The sequence below is a fragment of the Tribolium madens genome, unplaced genomic scaffold (genome assembly GCF_015345945.1).
Source record: "Tribolium madens isolate multiple individuals breed KSU strain unplaced genomic scaffold, Tmad_KSU_1.1 Scaffold_20;HRSCAF=117;Tcas5.2_LG4, whole genome shotgun sequence".
Classification (NCBI taxonomy): Eukaryota; Metazoa; Arthropoda; class Insecta; order Coleoptera; family Tenebrionidae; genus Tribolium; species Tribolium madens.
Genome location: NW_025400985.1, coordinates 14156748 through 14168797, shown reverse-complemented (window position 1 = coordinate 14168797; position 12050 = coordinate 14156748). Strand labels below are relative to the sequence as shown.

The following is a 12050-nucleotide window of genomic DNA, read 5'->3' as shown; positions in this document are numbered from 1 at the left end:
ACATGTTTTTTAGAAATTTTTCTGTCTTAGTCAAATAAGCTATATTATTATTCAATTTAGTGGAACAATATACAATGTAACTTTCCGTTAAATCTGATATATAGGTATTACACTTAATTTAAATATGTATATTATATTTAATAAAAATTAATGGTGTTTCACATCGAATTTCATTTTTAAATTTTTTTAGAGTACAGAATGACTTCCACAGAAATTTACAACTTCAATAATTTAAATACCTTCAAATAAATAAAGTAAATAATTTTTTTGCATTTTATGCAGCTCGCGATTCAAACTAAAACATTGTACTTTTTGATGACATTTTGTATTTTTTTAATTCGTTTTTTTAAATAATAGTTAGTTTATTTTGTATGTGTTGTCCGGCAACGATAATCAAAGGAACTCCTTTATTAGTCGATACTCGGGCTCAAAGCCACTTTTCATCATTCCTATATTAATAATATCCTATATTATTCATAAATATCCAATAAGAATTAGTTATCCTCTTCATGTATATGACTCACTCTTTGTAGCAAAACCAAACGATTTTACTGCCATCTTTTAGATATACAGGGTGTTCCGTTTTTATTGTTACAAATTTAAACAGGTGATAGGATATTTAATTCTAAGACAAAAATTTCCTATAAACATGTATCGAAAAATGCTTGGTAAGGGAGCTACACCCCCTGAAAGGGGGCTAATAGGTTTTTACTAATATTTCAGAAACTATTTAAGATGAAATTACAAAATTTGGTACAGATGATAACCTTTATACACCTAAACGAATTCAAACATCAATTGTAGAAATTTTTAATCAGGGGCGTCCGAAACTGAGGGGGTTTAGGGTAAAAAAATACCCTATCTACTTTGGCTTTAGTTTCTCTAGTTATGCATTGACCAAAATGGTGGTCACTTTGACCAACTCTTTTAGGTTTAGGCGAATTTATTTAATTAATGTTATTATTGTTACTGTAATGTAATGCTAATTAGTTGAGGTTGATTAAAAAATATGAATTTCTTGCTTTCATTATTCTGTAAATTCTGTTTTATTTGAATGTTGTATTGGTGTGTAACATAAATTTTAAATTAATTTTATTCAAAGACAATAAGTCGTATCGACACAAGAGAGACTTTTCTGTGATAAACCATCAAACTTAAGATTTTGTGGCTGAAAGTACCGAGAAACTAAAGCCAAAATAAATAGGGTATTTTTTTACACAAAACTCCCCCAGTTTCGTACGCCCTTGATTAAAAATTTCGACATTTGATGTTTGAATTCGTTTAGGTCTATAAAGGTTATCATCTGTACCAAATTTTGTAATTTTATCTTAAATGGTTTCTGAAATATTAGCAAAAACATATTAGACCTTCCAGGGGGTGTAGCTCCCTTACGAAACATTTTTTGATACATGTTTATAGGAAACTTTTGTCTTAGAATTGAATATTCTATCACCTGTTTAAATTTGTAACAATAAAAACGGAACACCCTGTATATATATATTTATTTATTTTTAACAAATCACTTAGTCGACTCCAGCACCATAAAATTTTAAACAAGCTACTTAAAGGCCATATGCCGCCCTCTATTTAAACAGTTAATTAGAACAATTGTTAAACATTCCGATAACATTACAGAATTATAATCAAGACCTTTTTATGTAAAAACGTAGTTTTACTTTAAACATACACAAACGACAATCTTATCTTATCTCTATATTGCTTTAATTTTTTCCTACCTTACTACAATTATTTTTCTAAGAAAATTTTTCCAAACGATACACTTCAACTTTTATATATTCATCAGTACTGATTGGCACTAATGATCGTCGTTCTCTGCACTGATATCAGAGTGACATAAGATGATAACTTAGATTCAACTTGCAAATCCTAATTTAAGTTGGATCAAAGGAGTAAATGGAATTTTGTTTTTTGGGTTGCATCGMAAGGCTCATTATCTTATCTGAATCACCCTGTATACGAATTGATTCCAAAGTGTTGGATGGTGATAAAATATATCGAAATGAGTTAAAAATTCCCTTGACAAAAAGTTGTTTAAGCCTTTTTTTCATAAGATATAGATAGCTCTTCAAAGGTTAGATTTTCGGTTAAATTTTTGACTGTTCAGAACATGCATTGTTGAATTTTATTAGCGAAAACGGCATATCTAATAATATTGAACAAATATCTAATAAAAAATTACCAATTTGGGTTTGATGTTGTAGAAATTATTTAATAAACTAGCAAATTTAACAATAAAATAAATTCGACAACATTAGAAACAAAAGAACTAAAATGCCTACATGATATATGAAAATTGGGAGTTTTGTATTTCCCAAAAAAAGAGGTTTAAAAAAATCTGAATTCATTTTTATGTTTAGTTGAAAGTCTTCTATCACCATTCGAAAATTGTTCCGAAATTTTTGAATCACCCTGTATTTTTATGAAAAAATTAAAGATAATTAATTTTATTGCTAATCTTTATAATTCCATATTGTATAAATTGTTTTTTATTGTTTGGTAATAATACATTGGTGAATGTAATTCATTTCTTGGAATGATCGTCTTCAACACTATTCGAGTTAAAGACATTTCCAAGAATTTTTGCAACCCGTCCAAGCACAGTGCAGTGCCCTTCTGTAAGTTTAGTTTTAGTCTGTTGTGAAAGTAAGCAACACTATGGTAAGTTAAAAGCAGCTTTTATTACTATCTCAGATAAATTATTTCGGAGATTAATTTTAACAATCATACATTGTTGCAATAATTATATTAAAAAATAATTATACCAGGTAAATAAAAAGTATGGAACTATTTATTTTTTAGATAAATTAATTGATGAATGATAAAATACTATAAAAATTTCTTATTTCATTACAAATAAGTTTTTTATTTTTTTGCATGGCAATCCCATATAAAACCATTCTCATGAAAGTTATGATCTGAGGATTACAACTAACTACTTAATATTTAATTTTCTCAAAAAAATGTTTTTCATAAATTGCAATTTTGACAAAAAAAATCGCATAACTCAAAAGCAAAACAAAATTGCGTTCTCAAAATACGATCAAAATTTTATATTACTTTATATTTATATTAATTATTATTTTCTGGAGAAAAATGATTTAAAAAAAAACGCTTGGTTCTATACTTTATATTCACCCAGTATAGTAATTATGTCACGACTAACTTATCCGAAATTTATCTGAAGATTGTAAAAGCTAACAACATTGTAAGTAATAAATTATTAAATTATTAAAAAAATATAATTAATTTTGATAAATTTGTTTTTACTTTTATTAGTTTTTTTTTATATTAATAGAGTAAATAATAACTTTTTTATGAACACTTTTTCCAGTCCCACAACAATTCAAATCCGCCGGTGAAGACGGCGGCTTCACCGTCACCACCAGAAGACGGAGAACCGCCGCGACCCCCATCAAAGTCGCCGCCACCCCCCTCAACGTCGCAACAGCACCCGCACCGGCAAATTCGACGGGTGCTACAAAATCAAAACGGTATTTATTCAGTTTGAAAGCGCTAAATATATTCTAATTTCAAATTTTATAGTCGTCGCCGGGGCCGAGGTCGGGGTCGGGGTCGGGGCCGCGGCTGCAGCCGGCATCAAAGCCGCCAGGGTGAAACCCTGGCAAGTACCAATGCACAGTCTGCTAATAAGACTGTGCATTGGTACAAAAATATAAATATATATAATTTTTATTTAAATATTAATAATAAATAATAAATAATTTCAAATTGCGTTTTGCTTCTCTCAAATAAGAATTTAATATTTATTTCCAATGAAAAAAATTGAGATAAAAATAGTCAGCTATTTTACCGTTGTTACTTTTACTGATAACAGTGATAACTAATTATTTGTATTTATATTTATGTTCCCTTTGAACTCTAACATAACTAGCTTAGGGTACGCACACAAAAAAAAACAGGCAAACCGGCGCCGAGTATCAACGCCGAAGTTAAGCGCCTACCTACATTCGGCGAGAGAGCACACATAAAACGCTTGTAAATAAGCGTAAAGTTGTCAGTTTTCTGTCAAATTTTTCATTTTCTGTCAGATCAGAAATGTCAAATTTTTCATCGAATGAGGACTTTCTATTACAGATAATAAAAAAAAAACATAATGGAGAATATCACCATTTATTTAAAACGTTAAAACAATAAAGTGTCAATTTTTTTGAATATGTATATGAAGATAATTTTTGAAATCTTTATATCTTTCAAAAATTTGGATTACCACGACCTGCGTGTAACTAGAATAAGCAATCCGCCCCGTCCGTCGTGAAGAAAAACTGATTATTAGCGTTATTAGTTATTAGTGTTAGGTAGGTCCCTGAAAGTTCAAGGTGGAAAGATGTGCTATTATTTTCAGTAAACAATAAGATATTCAAATTTTGTTTTTAAGCGACCAACAGAAACATTGATTTTGTTACAAATATTGAACTAAACACCTACAGTGGAGTATTGTATGTACAACAGAGTGAAAGTAGGTAGGTACCTACCTATACAAAATACGATTTTTACATCCACAAGAAAGTGCAGAAATATCAGTTACGTGGATTTTAATGTTTGTTGCTTTAAGAATGTAAATTTCGAAAATCATTTTCTAAAACATTCGAAAAAGTTTTGTTGAAAATTGATTGTATTCAACAAGAAAGAAGAAGGACTTTTTATGTTACTTATTATGACTATGTTATTTGTTCTTTGCACTATTACAGCAACATAGCAACTACTACGTCGATCGTCAGCAACCAAGAATGAATATCGGCGCCGATCTTTGGCATGAACAAGTACAGACCTGCTTTGTCTGTGTGCATACACATGAGTTTATATGAGTCAGTTATCGGCGCTTATAGGCGCCGATTGCCAGTAAGCAGGTAACCTGCGGTCTTTATGTGCGCACCCTTACAGCTTCGCTCTTGACTTGATGTAGCATTTGTTGATTAATGAAATTACTAGGAATTTTCTCTTTAACTTTTTTATGAATAATTGTTAAAAATATTTACAAGATGTTTTTGGATATTTTAAAATGTTATAATTTGTCTTGTAACATTATTATAAAATATCAAAATGCACGACCTAGTCCTAAACGTTTCATTCGTTAATGTTTATTATACTCTGTTCACGATACGAAGACGTATTTGATACTGACAGTGATATAACAATGTTCCAAATAATGCTCAAATCTATAACATAAATATGATTATTTATGTCATTTTAAGCTTATATTTTGCGACATGTTAAACCTTTGGTTTAAAACAAAGAAAGAATCTAATATAAAATCTAATATAATAATGAAAATTAGCACTATACAGTAACTTCTTTATTGATAAATAACCAAATTTGTTAATTCTCTTACTATGTAGTCAATTATAATAAAAACTGATGAAAACAATGTATGTCCATATCAACAAAAATGCATTCACAGTAATGTTGATATATAATACTTTGACAGTATTTTGTTGTTTTTTGTATTGAAAATACTGTTAATGTTACGCACGTCTTGATATCGTGAACAGAGTATAGCAACTACTATTTACAAATACGGCATTCCCTCCCCTATATTGTTTTGAGGGAAATCAACTAATAAAATTGATGGATCGCGTTTCCTGATTCAAGTTTTTTTTTATCAATTTAAGTTCCTAATTTCCAGATCAGCTGAGCTGAGTATACCGAATGTAAACAAAAAAACACACGACTCGTGATGATTATCACGGAACATATGATTACTACAAACATTTCCCTGCAAAACAAAGGTTATTACACTGTATCGAATGAAGAGCGAAGCTGTGAGCTATGTCGCACAGATCAGATTCATTGTGTCTCTCTATGTGCCTTGTCTTGTCTCACTAAGTGACTGTGTCTCTATGTCTAGATCTCTATGTATCTGTGTGTTATATGATTATTCTTACAGCTTCAATCATTAACGACGTTCTATCAAGAGGTGCAACAAAAGGCACAACAAGAAAACACAACGCTAGTTTCGGTATTGGCCGACATAGACATCGCCATAAATGAAGTCAAGGAAGATACGAAAAATATGAAGAAAGATATGAACAACTTAAAAACTCTAAATACGGGATATTATTCGGGCTGAGGTAGCCACGTTGGTTAAAACCGAAGTGGACAAAAAATTAAAGAAACTTGAAATTGTTTGCAAAGAAAAGATGTCTTTATTAGTTTGTTTTGTCCAGATTATTCATTCCCATTATTATGTTCAATAGTCCACGGTAGCACGGCAAACAAGCCGGATATAAATATAATTTCGGATAAAACCAAAAAATGATACACAATTATATTATCGCATAAGTGTTATGTCTAAATGAAAATTATTTACTATACCCCTACATTACCAATTATATTGTTGGAAAGTTTTAAATTAAGAACTTTTCGAACAATATGAGCTCATGAGGACCTTGTTCGAATTATAATAAACAAGATAATTAGAATAGCTCAGTTAGTAAAGAGTTAGACAGATAATTACAAGGTTTTGAGTTTGATTCCTGTCGCCGCCTTTTTTTTTTATTGAGAATGCAGTTATTCTTAAATCTGAACTGGTGAGATCTCGAGTGGCCATAGAGATTGAGGACCCACGAAGATTGACGGGCAACTGAGTGCTGCCAAATATTCTCAAAACATTTCTCGGTTTTGGGACTCTTCCATCTATTCATGACTTACAGTAATATCGAACAACAATGACATGTCCTGTTGATTCGCCAAAGGCTCATGAGTCGAAGACGAATTCAGGATTGATGGTCGTGCCGATGATTCTCCTCGATAAACACATACCTATAAACGGTATAAGCTGTCGTGAAAGAGGAGATGCTGTAAGAATAGATCGGATTGTAGTCGGAATGAAAACGGGGAATGTTTTGCACTTATTTTTATTAATTCTGTAAATATTCTGAATCCAAGATTCATCATGAAGGCAAAGTCGAATATTGGGGTATTACAGATAAAGCTTTCAGAATCGATGTAGACAAAGAAGACAAAGTACTATGGAAAAATTTAAACCCCCCCAATTTGGAGGGGTTGAATGGTAATGAAAAAATAAGCACAAATTATGATTTTTGAAGAATTTCATGTCTTTTTCGGTTGTTTACTTTTGGCAAATTATATAAAATTTTAGGATTCTGCCTAGATAGATTTTTACTTTTTTTGCATGCGCCAAATGGCTCGGTCCAGAAATAAAAAGCTATTTTGGGGTGTGTAAAAACATGGTATTTTGTTAGTTTTTTTAGGGCCTTCTTAAAGTAGTTTTAAAGTTTTTTTCGTGTGCCCAATCTTGGTGGTCTACAGATATTTGGTACTTTTGGGGTGCATAAAAATGAATGCTTTCTGAAGGGTTTTAGGTCTTTTTCGGATGTTTTGGGAGAACAGCTGAATTTGTAAGATTCTGCCTTGTTTTTTGAAGACGCCAAATGTCCTGGTCCAGAAATAAAAAGCCATTTTGGGGTGTTAAAAATAAGACATTTTGTAAGTTTTTTAGATCTTTTTCGAATGTTTACTTTTGGGAAAACATTAAATTTATAGGATTCTGCTTTGTTTTTTAAGACGCCAAATGTCCTGGTCCAGAAGTAAAAAGCCATTTTGGGGTATGTAAAAACAAGGTATTTTGTTAGTTTTTTAGAGCGTTCTTGAGGTAATTTTCCATTATTTTGGGAGATTTTAGCGGTTTTTTCGTGTGTCCAATTTTTGGTGGTCTACACATATTTGGGAATTTTTGGGTTGGATAAAAATTAATGATTTTTGAGATGTTTTGGGCCCTTTTCGGTTGTTTGCTTTTGAGCAAACAGTTAAATTTGTAAGATTTTGCCTTGTTTTTTAAGAGGCCAAATGTCCAGGTCCACAAGTAACATTTTATATACTACTGTTATGTCATCCGGAAGCACTTTATCAACAGAGAAGCCTCCAAAACCCGAACAGTCACCCATTGTTAAACGAAGAAAAATAGACAAAGTGTAAACACGTATTCTAGAAGACAAAAGAGAACAACAAAAAATATAACGACTAGACCGTATGAATGGGTTATTATCACAACTAGCCTTATAAAATTTAATTATTAGAACAACCACTATTATGTTTGTTTTGTAACAAATAAAATTTCTGTTTATTTTATTGTAGAAATTATTGTTATTTTTGTTATAAAATATATTGCTATTCATGAGTTCTCATTGGTATTGTCGTAGCAATTTGATTTCTTTTCTAATCCCTTCTTGTTGTAAGTGTGGTGCAGTATTTGTAGGTGGCACAACTTCATGGTGATTAAAGCTGTCCGGGAGTGAACGGGCAAGTCGGTTTTCAGTACTTATTATTCTTTTTCAAAAGCAACCAGCAATACACCTTAGGCAGGGTCCAAACTCACTCTTTATCTGCGTTCAGGGGTTGGGTTAGTAAGGGTAACAAATTGCAATAAAAGTAAAAGATCCGTTCGCTATTATTTTTATGCTTTGAATTTGTGGAAGTTGCTCCAGAAATTTCTTAGAAAGCTAAATATTGTTTTGACTTTTGGATCTTAAAAAAAAATCTAATCATAATTATTCCTATCTACTTGATAGGTTGTACATATTTACTAATTAGAAAGCTCACAGGTTCCATTTTCAATGGAAATTAAATTTTTGTATGGRGTAACAAGACATATAATTCCATAAATTAAAATTTTTACAATCGGAAAAATTACAAACTTATGCAATTGTGGACTCAAAATTTTAGACATCAAGATATGTCAGTTCAAAAAATATCAACGTAAGCCACGCTTTAGTGTCATTATGATTGACGTTTGGATCTAAAACTTTAGGACTTTTAGAAAGATTTAGTTGAAATTTATTTTTGGCGTCGATTTCATAATACATACAATAAAGGCAGCAGTTGCAGTACGTTTTTTATATAGTTATTATTTTTTTATTTTGAATTCTTGTCATTTTTATTCAGCTGTCAGCATAAAAACTACAAATATCAAAAAAAAAGTTGCATATAAAGTCAGTTTTACATTTTATGTCAACCGAATGACAAATCGTCCAAAATTCCGTGTCCGTACATCTAAATATCAAATTTACAATGCGCACTATAAAATTCATATTCTTTGGAGGGGCATTTATAATTTTTTTAGCTAGGTTTTTTTAGTTTAAAAGTGTCCTTGTTTTCCACTACAATTTTTTGCCATTGACCACACTTATGGGTACCACTAACTAACATTTATAGTTACGTCTTATAAAAAAAAAAGATTGTGATAGGCCGAAAAATGATCTCTTCAATATTTTTTTTTCATAGTTGCCCCGCTAAAAAATTATTTGTTTGAGACTTGGGACTTCTGGCGAGCATTTGTTTAAAAGTAATATTTTTTTGTATACGCTCTCGAAACAAGCTGAGTCTTTGCTGGACCCAATAAAATAGTATGAAAATGGTTATATTAGGTACTCAATATCCAAAATATAATTTTTCAGAACGGATAAGTCAATTTAGTTACTATCGTGGCGAAATTGGTTTAATTAATAATAGGTGTAAATTTGTTGTATAATAAATTATTTTGTGATTATTGTTGCTATTTATTAAAACTCTCATAGATAATAAATAATCTTAGATCCCCACAAGGCACACATTTTCTCGAAAAAAAAAATGGTCAGGTCTACTGAAGTCGGGAGATTCGATAGAAGTACAATTCCAACGAAATTACCTTGTTTTCTCATTTCACGTCAAATGTTTCTGCTTCTAGTTTTCTAATGATAATAACTGAAAATTATTATGCTAATTACATGATAAAGATCACCACAATCCGTTATTTGCTTGGGTTGGTACAWGGGCAGACCCTCGATCCTCCACAGCAGCGGCTGACTTAAAGGAAGTTATGCAATATTTGATTAAAATAGGAGCAGGCAGACGTAAGGGTGAAATTTTTAGATAAGAAAATTTTAGAAGCTAAAGTCATAAAAGAATTATTTAGCACAGCCGCTAATCGAATTGAAGCGTTAATACAACTTAGCGATAATTTTGAAGAGGAGGATATTTCCGAGTTTGAATAATTAGTTGAAGATTTGAAGAAAATTTTTAAAGAAATTTTGGCTTTTGCATCTGTAGAAAATCCAATTGACTCCAATATGGCTGCTTTTGATTTAAAAACCGCGATTAGCTTGTTACCGATTATGGACGACACCGAAAATCAGACAATTCAATTAATAGACGGTATTGAACTCTATAGCTCCATGCTCAATAATGAAAGCAATAATATGTTAATTACATTTGTTTTAAAAACGCATTTGTCTCCATCGGCAAAACTAAGGTTATCGCAGTCATATCCAACTGTTCATGCTTTAGTAAGAGATATGAAGGCCTTTTAACCAAAAAACCAGATACAGCTTTACAAGCTAAATTGCTTCGCGTTAAACAAGGTAACAGATCAATTGAAGATTTTGGGAAAGAAATTGAACAATTATACGTGGATTTTACTATTGCACAAGCAGACGGAAACAACGCGAGTTACTCAGTATTAAAACCAATAAATGAAAAATGTGCCATTAAGCGATTTGCTGAGGGTCTTCATATCTTTGAAAGATGCCGTAAGAGCCGCTCAAGACGAAGAGTTAGTCCGTACGGATTCAGACACAAATAGCTATCAAGTAAATTCAATGCGTTATTCCGGCCGCAGTAATTTTAATAACAAGCGTGGAAATTTCAATAAATATCGAGTAAACAAATCATACCACTCAGGTCGTGGTCGTGGCCAGCAGAGTAATTTTTCTAATAATTTAAACAACAATAACAATTACTCTAATTTTAATAATAGCAACAGAGGTAGTCGTCAAAACTACAACAATCGTCAGAATCGGCAAGGTAATCAAAACAGAAGTCGCGGGCAAGGTCGTGGTCGTATTAATTTTGCTGAGACAGATGGCAGTGAGGAAGGTCAGTTTTTTCGTAAACACAACAAGTAAAAACTGCTTATATTCGTATTCAGGTGTAGATTGGATCAGTTTCAACGTAAATAGTAGTAGTTTAACATTTCTAGTAGACACGGGCATCAGTTTGTGCTTTAAAATATGAATATTGTTTAAATCAAAACATTTCAATCCAAAAAGATAAACTGAAAGTCAAAGGCATAGGTGCATATTTGGTATCAGAAGGATGTGTAAATTTAAAATTAAAATACGGAAGTACATTTTTCGAACAAAAATTTTATGTTTTCAAAAATCTGTCTTGTCAAAATGATGGTATAAGTGGTCAAAATTTTTTAAGAAAATATCACGGAATTTTGAAACAAATTGTTTATCTCTTGTTAATGAAAATGAAGAAGTTGTCATTCCTTTAAATTCGGAATTTAATGAAGTATTGGAGATTCCTCCAAGATGTAAAATTATTAAGTACATTTCGACCAAAATTAGAGAAGATTGTTTGGTTGTTGCCAAAGAACTATGTGAAGGAGTTTTCATGGCTAGTCTTATGGTAACTCCAAATAATGGTAAAATTCCTGTAAAAATCTTAAATACACGTGAAACTCCAGTCCATTTAAAAAATTGCGATCCAGAATTACACAAACTAAGCGAATATGAGATATGTGAATTTAATAAAACACAAGATGTCACTGTTGAACGTGTCAAAAAACTGTTTACTTTATTAAATTTAAAATATTTGAAAGCAGAATAACAACTGTCTATTGAACACATTATAGCAAAATTTCCAGATATTTTTCATTTGCCTCAAGATAAATTCACAACAACAATTGTCTATAAGCAATCAATTCAATTAAAAGAAAATTCTTCTCCTGTTTACGTTAAACCGTATAGAATTCCTCAATCTCAAAAATCTGAAATGAATAAACAAACACAAAATGCTTGAAAATGATATAATCGAAGAGTGTAAGAGCGAATGGTCTTCTCCAGTTCTATTAATACCTAAAAAATCTGATAACAATAATAATAAGAAATGGCGAGTAGTAATAGATTACAGATTACTAAATCAAAAAATTGAAGACGATAAATTTCCTCTACCAAACATAACAGATATTCTAGATTCCCTTTCCGGTGCATTATACTTTTCTCATTTAG

General features: G+C 31.1%; 1 protein-coding gene across 1 annotated transcript in view; it reads left to right on the top strand.

The window, feature by feature from the left end:
- Positions 1-6109, top strand: part of LOC123005274 — a 7598-nt gene extending 1489 nt beyond the window's left edge. Inside the window, exons 2-4 of the mRNA XM_044398954.1 lie at positions 3353-3493; positions 3565-3647; positions 5927-6109. Of these exons, the coding sequence (XP_044254889.1) occupies positions 3353-3493; positions 3565-3647; positions 5927-6109 (407 nt within the window). The remainder of the gene's footprint in view (positions 1-3352; positions 3494-3564; positions 3648-5926) is intronic.
- The last annotated feature ends 5941 nt before the right edge of the window (positions 6110-12050 follow it).